Source organism: Gossypium raimondii, chromosome 2 (assembly GCF_025698545.1).
Source record: "Gossypium raimondii isolate GPD5lz chromosome 2, ASM2569854v1, whole genome shotgun sequence".
NCBI lineage: Eukaryota > Viridiplantae > Streptophyta > Magnoliopsida > Malvales > Malvaceae > Gossypium > Gossypium raimondii.
Window position 1 is genome coordinate 9,951,997 of NC_068566.1, and position 16,755 is coordinate 9,968,751.

The following is a 16,755-nucleotide window of genomic DNA, read 5'->3' on the forward strand; positions in this document are numbered from 1 at the left end:
TGAATTTGATAATGATAATAGTCGGGATGACAAGCGTGAGATGCCTACTTGGTACGATGATGAAGAGTACTGTAACGAAGGATTAACTTGGGCAAACAAAACTATGACAACCCATTGGAGTTTTGATGAAGATAACAATGTAGTTGAATTTTGAGCAAAACCTCATGGTGAGTTGCATGGAGTATTTTCACGATACAATGAAAACGAAGGACCGAGTTGGTCGTATGGAGCTTCGACAAACTAGTGTAGTTATGACGAAGAATGCAATATGCTCAAGTAGTTCAACAAGAATTGGACTTAAAATTGATGATAATGTATATAGAAACTTGTATGAACAACATATGCATAATCAAAGATCAAGAAGGGTGAACGGAACATCGATGAACCAGCGGAATCATGATCAAAAGTGTGGAGAATACAATTATACATCCAAATTTCCTCAGGAGTCAGATGAATATAAGTATTTCTACCTCAGTCTAGAATCCCAAGCTAAATTATAGGAAGTTAAATAAAAAGCACACTAGTTCAAGACATTTGAATATCCAATCAAGCTCCCTAGTAATTCGCATAAGATATTTTCATGCGAAGCGATTAAACGACCCATATCAAAAATACTGGAGGTAGTATCTGATCGATTGGAGGATATTTCATATTAAACGTTGTTCATGATCAAGTTTCTCCAATGAAATTATGAATGAATGACTTTATTGTAAGATGTGGTGTACGATGTTCCCAACTCTAACCACGAGAACCACTATATTGTCATCAATCATCCTAAATTCAATGAAAAAAGTTAGCAATAGTTTGGAATCAGAGAGCATGAAGATGATTTGAATATAACTGAAGGTGTCTCTGATTCAATTGACATAGAATTAGATGTAGATGTAGCAATAGACATAGAAGTAATGACTAACTTGGAGCTTCAACTGATTCTAAGTGAAAGTGTAAATGAGCCGATACACTTTTTGGCTAAAATTGAGGAGACGCCAATTGAAGAAGTTTAGGAGTTATCTCATTCTCGTTCAATAATAAAGGTAAATCTTGAGTTAATAGATCCTCAAGTGACATTGACGTGTAAATTATCGAGGTAATAATACCCCGAAAAATAATTTGGGGCTGGCTCAAATCTGGTGTAAAATGGCTCATAATGTGGATGTCGCATTGGTCGAAGATAAGGCAGCATCAATAGAATTGACCAAAGGTGCTAGTTTATATATCTCAATTGGAGAAAAAAACAAAGGATTAAAGTGTCGAGGACCAGCTGGAAATTCTTCTTCCATGGCAACATTGATCGTCCCAGATCTGAAGAAAGGCTTTTTTTTAATTTGTTTTAATTTTAATTTTCTTTATTTTTCATTTGTTCATTTTCTTGTTGATTTTGAGTCTGTAATTATGTGTTTTATTTACTTTTGCAGTGGTTTTTATAGCTCGGGGGTGATTATTCTGAATGGTATTTTTTATTAGGTACAAACCAAGGAATCCGACATGACCCGGAAAGACGGTTCTTGAAGTTTTCCAAGTCGTGTCATGACAAAGAGACCTCTGCGTTGTGACACAGAACATCAATACCCAAAATTTTAAAAGTTTAGGGACCGCATCGTGACATAGACCACCCAAGGTTGTGACACGAAACTTCGAAGCAAAAACCTAAAACTTAAGAAGGTTGTGTTGCGACATGCATCCCTTGTGTTGCGACACTGTATCAAAATTTGCAACTTTGCTTTTTTGAGCTTTCACGCAATCTACTGAGATTTGATGTGGAAATCAAGTCAAATTAGCCCTAAAACTTTCTATAAATCATCCTTAACAGTCACTAATTAAAGGTGTTCATTCCTTGGGCCCGATTGATATGTCTGGGCCCAGCCCAAAAAAATGGGCTTAAATTTTTGTCCATGCTTGGCCCAAATTATATATGCTAAACCCGAGCCCTACCCAACCTATATTTTATATTTTATTATATAAAACAAATTTAAAAAATATAGCATATCAAATACACTAAAACATTAAAGCAAATATTTCACAAAAAATTGAAAATAAATTAAAAAGTATTTATACTAAAAAGAAGACATCTAAGTTAAACATGCAATGTGACAAACTACAATCCACATCAGGTTCAATCACCAAGGGTGCCCGGTATCGACATTACTTTTACACCATTTGTTCCAAATTACTTCGTGATATTTTCGTGGTTATTTTAAATAACATATTTCAATCTTTTATTTTTCTCTTTTATAAGACTGACACTAGGGTACATACAATGTTCCTTAAGGGCTACAAACTATAAAATTAAGAGCCTAAATAAACATGAAAATGGAAATAAACTATAACACCTTGCTCGGAGAAGCTTTAGTTTCTAGATCCTGTTTAGGTAAATAAGGCAGATGAGATAAGCTTTGAATAGGTATAGTTTTAGAAATAGACCAAGTATAAGAACCCTTTAAGCACGCTTATGATGCCTTGATGATGGCGAGCACTAGGTTGGCACATAGTGATCAAGAAGTGTGTCAAGTTAGAAAGGATTCACAAAAAATTTTTGATGGCACATAGAGTGGGCGGACTCTATTATAGATAAGGGAAAAATCTTTACAATTTGAGTTTATGTCAGAAGTGTAGAGTATCCTATAAGATTGGCTTTAAACCAGTCAAGATGGAAGGAACACTAGTCAAGAACCAACCAGACGAGAACCGAGATAAATAAGGATCAAAGGTAGATACTCGATTAGTTTTCTTAGAATTGTAGATTTGGATAAGGCCACCCAATGACTGATGTGACATTTAACAAGTTTCAATAAAGACTTGGGTTGGGTTAAGTGTTTAAGATAGGTTAAGGAGAAAATATCGTCTATCTTCCTTTTCTTGAGATAATAGGACTAGAAGAGAGGTGAGATACTCCTTTAAGCTAAGTATAAGACCATGATGTTTTAACAAGGTTTCCTTAAAAGTATGGGAACACTCAGTGATTGGGTGAGCTCTATGGGAACACTCAGTGATTGGGTGAGCTCTAAACTTAATAGGTAAACTAAGTGTTGCTTTAAAAGGTTAAGTGTTGTCCGCCCCACTGATGCTCTTGGCATGATAGGTAGGCACGTAACCAATATTGGACTGATGCAAGAAAATACCTTAGAAAAGAATAAATAATTAGGAAAAAGAAGCCTATTAAGGTATTAAAGAAACTCAGATGATAGGGTTGTCGCCAAGCAAGCATGACACGTCAAGTGTTATTACTTAAGATACCACCTACGCCCTAATGTAATGACTATGGAAAAAGAATGGATTAAGGCATGAGGGTATGTTATGTACATACATGTGTTCCCATACATGTCTCTTTACAGCTGTCAAGCAATCATTAGGTGGACTATAAGGACCTAGACGTGTGTCAGGTATCTATAAGGACAAAGGTAAAATATCAAGGTAACCCGAGTAAGAGATAGGGGACCTTTTTCTCACTTCTTCAAGAAGTAATATCTGTTTATAAAGGAGGAGAAACGGAAAGAATTCCCCTCATTATTCAAGATGAGTTGAAGATATGAATCTAGGCTCTCAGATGCCTGTTATTAAGGTAAGATCTACAACCTTACATACTAAGCTGTTAAGGAGTAGGTCGATTTAGCTAGGTAAAATAAGTATGGTAAAGTCTTATTTAGAGATTTATGATGTTCAAAGTGAAAGAAAATGAGTTAAGTGTACAGATCATGATGATTTCCTATGTTTTATTAATTAGGGGATGTAAATCTACTCGATAGAAACTTGGATATGGTGTTTAGAGCTGCTAAAGATGTAAGTCAGGTGAGTCTCTAAACTGAATCTTATATGTATGTTATAGTCTAGGTATTTCTATGCTAATTGACTAAAGTATGAAAGTGCCACTAGTAAAGCATGACTCTATTACTCTGAAAAGGAAAGGAACGATATGTGTGGATATATATCTGAAAGCATGAATATGTATGTCATGAGTTAGTCATTGTTTGAACAAGTCTGTTGTGAAAGTGCCTGTCATGAGCAAGTTATTGCATGAAGTTTAAGAGGAATGTGTTACATGTCTAGAAGCATGAATGCATCTGTTATGAATAAGTCTGAAAGGAATCAACCTGTCAAGCATGAGTCTACATTATGAGCATGTGTCTATCTCCGGAGTCGTCTAAAGGGGTCCATCGGGACTAAAAACACGAAACTTAGGCTAATGGGGTCCCTCGAGACTAAAATCATGAATCTCTAATAAGGACAAGTCCATGGTCATATCACTCTGAAGACCATATAGTGTAAAACCATGGTTGGGCCATGGCATCATATAGAATATGTAAAGGACGGTTGGGTGAGTACCAACGATGAGTGGCAAACCTCACAATGATGAGTTTAGGCAAATCCCTATCGTCAAAAACATCAATTTTCATATAAAAAAGCATTTGTGACAATCTCTGTTATAAAGAAGCCTTTGTGGCGATCTCTGTTATAAGGAAGCCTTTGTGGTGATCTCTGTTATAAGAAAGCCTTTGTAGTGATTATTGTTATAAAGGAGCCTTTGTGGTGATCTCTATCATAAGGAAGCCTTTCTAACGATCTCTATTGTAAGGAAGCCTTTATGGCAATCTCTGTTATAAGGAAGCCTTTGTGGTTGTTTTTGTTAAAGGATACATTTGTGGCCATTTCTGTTAAAGGAATTCCTTGTGGAAAATTCTATTAAAAGGATGCCTTCGTGGTGGAATCTAAAGAATCAATCTCATGATGACCATTTGAAGAAAATGCCATTGGGTGAATACCAAATGAAAGACGAACACCATATAGTTACAAGAATTAATAGAAAGGCTAGTGTGCGCTATAGTACATGGCGAGGCAAAGGTATGAGTTAAGAGTAAGAATGGAGAGTGCAATAAAGTAAGGAAGATATGGGCAAGTTCTAAGATAAGTATTGGGCCTAGTATACCCCGCCCGAAGATAATGATCAGACTAGTGTGTATGGAATAAGTTATTAAGTCTGATAATAAGGTAAGTGAAGAGTTTAAGGATTATGTAACGATAAGATTTAAGAAAGGATACAAAAGGTAAAGAGATGTTAAGTATAGTATGCACAAGAGTAGGAAAGTGGTTCTAAAGAAAGAAATACGGTAGCCTTATAAATGTACCCGCCAAAGAAGGAATAAAGGTCAAGAAATACTCAAGGATATGCAATATAACATGTGCAACGTAGAATGATGGGAAAAGTTATTTTAAGGTTTAGCTCACTAAGTTCTTCCAAACTTATTAAAGTTGTTTCTGTTTTCAGGTATATAAAGGAAAATGCACTGAAAGACAATATCAGGACTACGCCAAGAAAATAGTATGTTGGGATGTTATGTATACAGAGGAAAACAAGTGGTGTGTCAAAGCCTGCACATAAATCACTTAAGTAGAAATTTAATATGTTCATAGCTAAAGTCTACGCCTAAATAAATAAGTAGTACTACAGTAGACTAAGAGAGAAAGTAGGGAAGCCTGATATTTTATTGAGTCGAAATGATAACGTACATTGAATTTTGATAAGAAACTCTGTAGTGGCCTTAGATAGTAGTTTATACATAGGCAAAGTGTAAATATAACCATACATTGTACACCAATAAGAGGATCTTTTACTCTCATATAGAGACTTTTACATGAATAAGAAAGAGGAAATTTTCAGTTACATCTGTAAGAATGACGTAACACTCGAGATTTGGATCCGGTAGATCAGGTTAGGTCGAGGGCATTACATAAATAGAAATAGTAGCATACATTTTTAGTCTCACCATTGAAAAACATGAAATCCAATAATTGGATGGTAAAGAGTTGAGGAAGAGACATGAAACCCAATATTACAATCTCATTGTGGGTCTCAAATTAGTAGTAAAATTAACAATAAAAAAAAGGTTCTACAATATCAAAACAAAATTAAAAGCGAAGAGGAACATTAAAAACAACAGCGGAACAATAGTGAAATAGCACCCAAAATAGCACAAAAAATAACCTGCAAAATGTAATCAACCAATTAAAATATCAAAATATCAAGGAATCAATATATTTGATTTTATAACAAGCTATAAATTCTAAGCTAAATTATATACCTAGAAAGGAATTGAAGAATCATCCTCCTCATTGTTCTCATCATTATCATCACTCTCATGATTCTTTTAATCAATTTTTAATATAAAATAAGAATAAGTTGTTGGATAATCAAATTGATAAAATGTTATAAAATTATAATAATAAAAAGAGAATAATAATTACCGATTGAAAATCCCTTAGTTCGCATCCAGTCATCAAAGCAAACAATGACTTGAACCATTTTTGGTTTAAGAGAACTCCTCAAAGATGTGATAACTTTCTTCCCCATGCTAAAAGCTAACTTGGAAGCTATACTCAATATTGGAATTGCCAAAAGATCACGAACCAAAAATGAATGGTCACTATATTGAATTCAACTTTTGCTCCAATAATCCAATACGCCTATTTGGCTATTAAACTTTAGCTCTAGTTCATCCAAATAAATGTCCAACTGTAACTTTTCACTCTTAGTACTGGATTCACTTAAGTATTATTTATTATCATCACTCTAATCATAATCTCCTCCTAAATCAGCCCTATTAACATTGAGTTGATAAAAACTAGAATCAACAAGATCATTATCCGAAACATTGGAACTCTCGGCCAAATAGGAAGACGTGGATTTGGAGTTCTTAACATACTTATCAAATAAGAGTTTAAGATTGCTAAGAATGGTTCGGACAAAGCTTGAAGCATGAATACCGTCGATTGTAGTAAAGCAATACCGCACATAATTTAACTTGTAACGAGGATCTAAATTTGTAACACATGACAATATCAAAGAATAATTAATCTAATATTTATTAAATTTCTCTTGCATTTGCATAACCATTGGAGTTAAAAAACAATGACGACCTTTAACTGTATCAATTAAGACCTTGTAAACCTTGTAAACCCCTCTAAATAAAGATTAGTCATTGGATAATTAGAACCAGTAAAAACACAAGTCACATCATAAAAGACTTTCAAAAATTTGCAAAGAATAGCAACATTGCTCTACTCCTCATCAAAAAGTGAAAATATTTGATAATCTTTATACCGTTGGCCCCAATAATCTAACACATCTTTTTATTAAAGACCAGATTCAAGCATCAAATAAGTAGAATTCCATCACACACACACATCTTGACACAACTTTTTGGTCACATTCAAATGAAAGTTTTTTCGGCTAAATCATAAAATCTTTTCCAAATAATTACAGACTTTTTATGTACTTAATTCCATTTTGAATCTTACTAACAACATCATCAGTAATTTCCAAACTAGCTTTAACTATAAGATTCAATATATGTGCACAACATCTAACTTGAAAAAAAGCACCATTACACAAAAGAGCTCGGTTTGCTTAAACAGTATTTAAGACAAGAAACCATAACATCATTATAAGAAGTATTATCTAAAGTGATGCTAAAAATTTTCTTGGCTATACCACACTGAGATAAACATAAAATAAGTTCATCATCTATGTTCAAACCATCATATGGAGGAGATAAAGCTCTAAACATTAAGATTCTCTTTTGTAGCTTCTAGTCTTTGTCAACCCAATGAGCAGTAATACAAATGTATTCATGATTAGCATGCTCAGAGTTCCAATTATCAGAAGTTAGACAAATTAAACCATATGCTTTAGTCAACAATTCTTTAACATAATCTCTCTCTTTTGCATAATACATTAGGACATTCCTAGTAGTTGTTTGTCTACTTATATTCTTAAAATTAAGACTAGCAATACTCATCATGCATCTAAATCTCGGTTCTTCAATTGTCCTAAATGAATACTTAGCACACACAAGAAAAGTAGAAACAACTTGATGGCACTCATCATCATCAAACTTGTAGGTTTTTATAGATAAACCACATCCTAAGGATGATTGAGTGGCTATGGTGTATTAAGTGATGTCCCTATTAATTTTTTTCAAACAACTATTTAGATGAAATCTTAAATGAAATCTTACAGTGATTACATTGTGCCTTCAACTTGTTTTTGTTATCACATTCAAGCTTTGTCATTTCATCCCATACCTTTTAAGTAATAGACTTTTGATGTTTGAGAGCACTTTCATATTCATTAAACCCATCATCCACAAGTATTGGAGTGCTCGAACTAGCCATTATTATAAAAACTCAAGTCCTAAAATCGTCAAAATCAATTAATATATATAAAAAGAATAGAATCAATTTTTAAATACATTTATGGTTGGCTATGGTAACATGATTTGAAAGCTTGTTAAAGTACAAGTACTGCTAGTGGATTTTGATCATTCATTTTCGTAAGCATAGATATTTAACATCTCGAATTTGAACACAAAATAATATAAACACCATCAACCAAATAATAACTCACCTTACTACCATCATAATCATCTCACTATTTCAATTATAAAATACCCTATATGATATGTAATAAATATAAAAACCAAAATAAAAAAGAGAGCTAAATATACTTTTTAGTAACCATGTTTTGCTTTGATGTTTATTTTAGTATCTATATTTAGGCGACTTAATGAATTTTTCAAGATCTAATTTAGGTGAAATATGAAATGGACATCCATATTGTATACACAAAAGTATAGTGCATATATATCGAGAAAACAAGTGGAAAACAATAAAAGTACTAAACTCTTTATGTTTTTAAGTTCAATGACCAAAATGAAGCTAAGTTCGTAGCAAAGTGGATAAAAAATATAAACACCAAAATGAACCTAATTACCAAATTTAGGGCAAAAAATATTATCTCTTATTTTTATATAAAAAGACTTCTAGAACCTAGATACATGTATAAAGATTTAAGATTTGTACTATAAAATAATAATAAATCAATTCCAACTCGTTGAATGAATATTATAAGTGTGCCTCATGTTTATCGCTTAATCTCCATAACCAAATATATTAAATATCACCTTAAATTTTAGTTACATTATTACTTAAACAATAAAAATACAAGAAAAGTTTCACATATCAAAGATTTTCCAAATTGAGAACATAAAGGAAAGAGGCAATTTATTAAGAAGATTTATACTGGGAGCAAAGGGGAAGAGCAAATTGTTAAAGAATGGTGATCAAAATATGACTTTCTTCCGTAGATATGCTTCAAAAATATGAAGGTTTAATCATATTAAGGAGTTTAAAAAGGAATACAGATCAATAACGACAAATATATATAAGATGGCTGAAATTACGAAAGAATACTTCTCTAATTTGTTTACGGTGAGAGTGGACGGGAACTTGGAGGAAATTTTAGAAGGAGTGAATGAATGTATAATAGAGGAGATGAACCGAGACTTGTTGGAAATGTACAAGATTGAAGAAGTCCCAACAGTGTTGAAGGATATGGCTCCTTTAAAGGTAGTTTGGGAAGATGTTTTTTCGGCACTTTTCTTTCAAAAATTTTAGCACATTATAGGCAACGAAGTGAGAGAATAGTGCCTCAATGTACTCAATAAAGGAAACTCATTGGAATGTATAAATTCTACCCTTATTGTTTTAATTCCAGAGACTTCTAGACCAAATGTTTTGAAAGATTTTAGACCCATTAGCTTATGTTCGGTTCTTTATAAGATTGTTTCAAAAACAATAGCAAATCATTTTCAAAAGTCGCTCGACAAATGTATTAATGAAGCACAAAGTGCTTTTGTTCCTAAGAAAATGATAATTGACAATGTGTTATTGGCCTATGAGATTTTGAATATGTTGAAACATAGGAGAATGGGTAAGAAAGGAGTTTTTGCACTTAAGCTTGACATGAGCAAGGCATACGATTAGGTGGAGTGTGGTTTTTCATATGAGGTCATGCTAAAGATGGGTTTTGATAAAAAAAAAAGGGTGGAGTTTATAATAAACTTCATTAACTCAGTTTTAAGCCGATGAGGGGAATTACACAAGATGATCCACTTAGTACCTACTTATTTCTGATATGCAGGGAAGGACTATTGACTTTGATAAGGGTGGCAAAGAGGGAGAATAAAATAAAAGGGGTGACGGTGAGTAGGAGGGGCCCGATATTACTGATATTCTATTTGTAGATAATTATATTTTATTTGGGGAAGCAATGAAAAGAGGGGAAAATGAGCTAAAAAGTATTTTGCCACAATATGAAAACTTGTCAGGACAGAATATTAATTATGATAAGTCTGCTCCATTCTTTAGTTCTAATAGCTCGACACAAGTGAATGAGCTGGTTATACAAATATTGAGGGTGAGATGTGTACACTCGAAATTATATATGGTTTTTCTATATATTTTTACCACCTTTTTAGTTGATAAATATGTTTATCTTGAGTAAATGTTATTAAAATAAATTAATTTTACTTAATTAGTAATATTGGGCATGAATTTATAAAGTATGAGAAATTGTTCTTAATTACACTATTTTTGTACATATTTTATATTATTTCATGTTAATTTATTGAATATGGGATTTTTCACTATGTAGGAGGACTATTGAAGATATGACTAATGTAAATGAAACATGTACATGCACAAGTTAATTCATGTGGATGACAAGGCCATGCAATTTGGGTCATGAGGTTGATAATTTGACCCAATGAAAGAGGTGCTAAAAGATGTACGTGTCTGCTAAATTATTGGACTGAGAAACTGTCCAACAAGGGGGAACTAAAGCCCATTTTCAGCACAAGTAGATGGTTTCCTAAAAGCAAGCTTTGGGGTGTTTAATTAAGGTCGTTATAGTTGGAAAATAATCAGAAATCAACCCAACAACTTGTTGTTGAAACCGTCTACCCTATGGCTATTAATAGCCATGGTTTGAATTCAAATTGAGGAGACTTAGTCATCCCCTTTTTCTTGAAATATGGTCAGCAATGTGTGGTAGAAAAAGAAGGAATTTTGAATCTATTTTTAGCTAACTCTACCCTTACCTTCACCTATAAATACCATGCACCTATCACTTCTAAAATCATCCTTCACAACTCATTTCTCTTCTCTCATTAGCATTTTCTCTACATTCCATTTCCCTTTTCCTTCCCTTGCAAAAACCCCCATCTCCTTCCTGTCCTTTAGCCACAAAAGCTCTGTCAAAAGCATTCTTTGTCGGCCACCTTAGGAACTCCTTAGCAAAAGAAGCCTCGAGCAGAATGGAGGAGCACATCAGTCAGAATAGATTCGAAAGCCTACTGAACTGAATCAGTCAAAATATTTCCGAAAGGCTGCTGAACTGAATAGAGTTTGAACTGAATAGAGTTTACTCTTTCCTCTTGTTATCTATTTTAATTATATTTTCTTTGAGTTTATTATTTTTGACATCAACAATGATATTTTAAATCCTATTTGCTAGGATGATTATGTTAATTCAAGAAGATTTATTTTATTTATGTTTGGCATGTTTAGGCCTCAATCAATCATTTATTCAATTAATATCATGATGCATTTCATTCATACATGATTGGGTGCACTCAGATTAGCTGAGCGACCCTAACCATACGATGGCTAGTAGACACATAATTGAAAAGTACAATGCTCAATTTAGATCCTTAAACCCGACTAAGTTGAGGTTTGTAATAACTTTAGTTAGCTCTATTGCCTTGTATAGTTTTTAGGTTTTTGTAATTAAACTGTTGCAAACGTAAATTTCCCTGTGACCTTACATAAGTGCTAAGAAACCCTTAGTTAATATGATCAATAAAATGCATATTTAACTAAGTAAAAGACTCCAAAATGACTTACTTTGGTTTCCAAACTCATGAAAGATCGAGTTGTCGTGGAAGTATTTCTGGACATTGTTAAGCATGATAAAGTAAATAGAATTGATTAATATAATTATCCTAGCCCTTTTAATATTGATTGTTTTTGTTGCTAAAGTCATTCATTCATACATTTAGGTAAATTGCATCTAGATTAGAATTGTATAAGGATCAATCTTTGCATCTAGTTAATTTTATTTAGTTTAATCATCACCATCCAAATTATTGAATTTTTACATCAAATTGTAAATTAATAATTTTGAAAATATTTGGTTAAGCTTATACAGTCTTTGTGGAGACGGTAACTTATTTTACTTACTTATTACTTGAACGACTGTGTACACTTGCACAAACTCCGTTACAAGTTTTTGGCGCCGGGGACTGTTGCCTTAATCATTTTTTTCTGTGAAATTATTTTTACAATTTGGTTTTTATTTTTATTTATTTAATTTTTTTAACATTACTAATTTATTCTTTATTTTTTATTCTTTATGCCTTCTTTTTTTATTAATTTATAGAAAAGTAGGTGCTGAAAATTTTGATGAGGTAAACCCTAAACTAGGGAATTCTGAAAAGCTAACACCTACTTTTGCAGATTTTCCTTCTCAGAAAAGTTTTCCATATCAACCTAGAGTTTCATATCCTTAAAGACTTCAGCAGAATAAGCAGAAACAAGAGGTACAATTCAAGAATTTTTTGGATGTTTTAAAGCAATTAAACATCAACATTCCATTGGTGGAGGCTTTAGAGAAAATTCCCAACTATATGAAGTTGGTAAAGGATATTTTGTCTAAGAAGAAATGACTTAATGACTATGAAACTTTCGCTTTGATGAAGGAATGTAGTGCGTTCTCATAGAACAAACTACCTCTGAAACTGAAGGACCTTAGAAGCTTTACTATACCTTGCAACATTGGTGAATCATATTGAAGTAAAGCTTTGTACGACCTTAGAGCAAGCATCAACATGATGCCTGAATCTATTTTCAAGCTATTGGGAATAGGTGAAGTAAGACCCACTACTGTGACACTTCAACTAGCGGATCGATTGTTAGCATATCCCAAGGGAAAGATCGAGGATATTTTGGTAAGAGTTGATAAATTTATTTTTCCTGCTGAATTTATTATATTGGAATTTGAAGCAGATAAGGAAGTTTCGATCATCTTGGGGAGAACTTTTCTAGCCACGGGAAGAACGTTGATAGATGTGAAAAAAGGTGAACTCACAATGCGAGTTCAAGACGATAAATTAATGTTTAACATTCTGAAGGCCATGAAATTTCCTGATCCGATGGAGGATTGTTCAGTAATGGAGGAATTAGAAGCCTTAGTTTGTTTAGAAAGAAATTCTAAAGAAGACCCGTTGGAGAACACTTTAGGGTCTATACCATTCGAAGATGAAAAAAGTGATGAAGGTATGGCTTTGATGGAAGCCAATCCGAGGAGTTATGATCAACCATTGTGGTTCGAACACTAGAGCTGGGAGTTTGGAAATTTACACAACCAAAGTTGTCAATCGAAGAATCGCCTAAACTCGAACTCAAGGTACTTCCGTCCCATTTAATATACGTTTATCTTGGTAATAGTTCTACTTTAGTTGTGATTGTTTCAGCTGACTTGACAGATCATCAAGAGGAGCAATTGATTACTGTTTTAAAGAAATTTAAAAAGGCAATTGGTTGGACCATAGCTGACATATGACGTATAATTCTTTCTTTCTGTATGCATAAAATTATTTTAGAGGAATGTGAAAAAGGTAAAATTTATGGGCACAGGAGACTTAACCCTACCATGAAAGAAGTAGTATAGAATGAGGTGATTAAATAGTTAGATGCGGGAATTATCTACCCCATCTCATATAGTTTTTGGGTAAGTCCAGTACAATGTCTACCAAAGAAAGGTGGGATCATGATTGTCAAAAATGAACATAACGAGTTACTCCCAACGAGAACTTTCACGGGTTGGAGAATCTATATTGACTACAGAAAAGTGAACAAATCCACTCGTAAGGATCTTTTTCGTTTCCTTTTATGGATCAAATGTTAGATCGACTGACAAGTAACGAATTTTATTACTTTTTAGATGGATATTCGGGATACAACCAAATAGTTGTAGCCCTGGAAGACCAACATAAAACTACTTTTACTTGTCCGTACGGTACATTTGCTTTTAGGCGAATGCCTTTTGACTTATGTACTGCACCTGCCATATTCCAACAGTGTATGATGGCAATTTTCACTGATATGGTTGAAAATTATGTTTAGGTTTTCATAGAGGATTTTTCTGTTTTTTTGTAACACTTACGATGTTTATTTGAGTAATTTGGCTAAGGTACTAAAAAGATGCAATGAGACAAATCTTGTCCTTAATTGGGAGAAATGTCACTTTATGGTTAAGGAGGGAATTGTCTTAAGACATAAGATTTCCAAAAACGAGATTGAAGTGGATAAAGCATAGGTGGACGTAATTGAAAGATTACCACCACCAGTTAGTGTGAAAGGAGTTAGAAGTTTCTTAAGCCATGCTGGTTTTTATCGTAGATTTATTAAGGATTTTTCAAAATTTTCTAAACCTTTGTATATGCTTTTAGAAAAAACTATTGTTTTTTATTTTAACAAAGCATGTTTAGAAGCTTTTGAAGAATTCAAAAATTGGTTAATTTCAACCCCAATAATTATTACACCTGATTGGAACTCACCTTTTGAGTTGCTGTTGGAGCTGTGATGGGTCAAAAAAGGAACAAAGTCTTTCCTCCTATTTACTATGCAAGTAAAAATTTGACAAGATCCCAAATTAATTATACGATAATTGAAAAAGAGCTCATTGATATTGTTTTTGCTTTTGACAAGTTTCGTTCATATCTTATAGGTACCAAAGTTACAGTGTTTACTGATCATGCTGTCATTAAGTGCTTACTCATGAAGAAATATACTAAACTGAGGCTAATTCGTTTGATACTTTTATTCCAAGAGTTTGACCTTGAGATCCAAGACAGAAAAGGTGTTGAAAATCAAGTAGCTAATCATTTGTCGAGGTTGGAACACAATGAGGTAACTTCTTCACTTGTTTCAATTAATGAGAATTTTCCTGATGAACAAATCTTCGAGGTAAGTCGAATACAAGAAACACCTTGGTTTGTTGATTTTGCCAATTATTTAGCATGTGAAATAATTCCTCGAGAAATGACGTACCAACAAAGGAAGAAATTTTTTCATGATAGTCAGTATTATTTCTGGGAGGATACGTTTCGTTTAAACAATGTGCAGATAACATAATTAGGAAGTGCGTAGGTAAAAGTGAAATTGATGAGATTCTTCGAGTGGGGGACACTTTGGTGGTTCCCATACAGCAGCGAAGATTTTACAAGCTGGATTTTTTTAGCTTATAGTGTTCAAAGATGCTTATGCATATGTGAAAAACTGCGATCGATGCCAAAGAACCAGAAATATATCAATGAGGAATGAAATTCCCTTGACAAACATTTTAGAGGTTGAACTATTCGATGTATGGGGCATTGATTTCCTAGGCCCGTTTCCTTCTTCCTATAGGAACAATTATATTTTGGTAGCTATGGACTATGTATCCAAGTGGGTTGAAGTCGAGGCATACCCAATTAATGACGCTAAGGTAGTTATGCGATTACTACATAAGCATGTATTTACACGATTTGGGACTCCTAGAGCAATAATTAGCGTTGACGGATCTCACTTTGTAAATAAGTGGCTTTAGTGGTTACTTGACAAGTATGATGTGAAGCAAAAGATTGCTACTACCTATCACCCATAGTCAAATAGGCAAGTTGAAAGGGTGAATCATGAAATGAAAGGTATTCTTGAGAGGGTGGTGCACCCTAACAGAACAGATTGGTCTTGAAGGCTCGATGATGCTCTTTGGGCCTATCAAACAGCTTTTAAGACACCGTTAGGAATGATTCCTTATCGGTTTGTTTTTGGAAAGGCATGTCATTTTCCGCTTGAATTAGAGAATAAAGCTCACTGAGCTTTGAAGCAATTGAATTTGGATCTTAAGCAAGCCGGTGAGAGAAGGATGTTACAACTTGATAAGTTGGAAGAGTTGAGGTTATTTTCATATGAGAATGCAAAGATGTGTAAAGAAATAGATAAGAGATGGCATGATAGTTGTATACAACCTAGTGAGTTCAAAGAAGGTCAGAAAGTGTTGTTGTTTAATTCAAGGCTAAGGTTATTTCCTGGAAAGGTCAAGTCCCGATGGAAATGACCTTATACCATCCACAAAGTTTATCCATATGGAGCTGTAAAATTGTACGACAACCATGGAGGTACGTTTAAAGTTAATGGTCAATGTCTCAAGCACTATTGGGATGGCAAAGTTGAGCGAATTAAAACCTCATTGAAATTATTAGACCCTTAATTTTTCATAAACCTACTTTTTAATAAAACGTTAGAAATTATTTTCTTAAATTATACATTTAATTAATTATGTCTAAAGAGATTGGAACTTAAGCGATACCGTTATAACCCCTCCAACCTTTCCTAGGAATTAATTTAATGTATTTTTTTAGAAGAAAACTTCTAATTAATTTTAAACTTTTATTTTTAGTTTTAGTTTTATTTTTCATTTTTATCTTTGCCTTTAATTTTAATTTGTTTATGTTTAATAAAGAGGATCAAATTGGCCCAAGTACTAATCAGTTTATTTATTTTTAAGCAGTCTAATTTGTTTGGGCTCAAGGCCTGAACAACAACGAGGAGAAATTTACCCATTTTTTTGATCCATAAGGGTTACCTAAAACCCTAATTTTGCTACCATTTTTTTCTCTCCATCAATACTTGTCGCTCAAGTCACTTAAAGTAGCTAAAATTTTGCTATAAATTTTCCCTAAGTCACCACTATATAAACCCCTTTCTACCACCCTAATTTTCACAACCCTTCAAGCAATTAGCTTAAACCCTAGCGACTCATTTTTTTCCTCTTAGCCGTCGGCCTAAATCCCGAAAAATCTCCCTAAATTCCTCCCATTG

The 16,755-nt window shown here is 33.4% G+C and overlaps 1 protein-coding gene across 1 annotated transcript; it reads left to right on the forward strand.

The window, feature by feature from the left end:
• Positions 1-12,719: 12,719 nt before the first annotated feature.
• Positions 12,720-13,453, forward strand: LOC105789517 (uncharacterized). Its single transcript, XM_012616887.1, has 2 exons — positions 12,720-13,167; positions 13,365-13,453. The coding sequence occupies exons 1-2, from the start codon at positions 12,720-12,722 to the stop codon at positions 13,451-13,453; spliced, it is 537 nt and encodes a 178-aa protein (XP_012472341.1).
• The last annotated feature ends 3,302 nt before the right edge of the window (positions 13,454-16,755 follow it).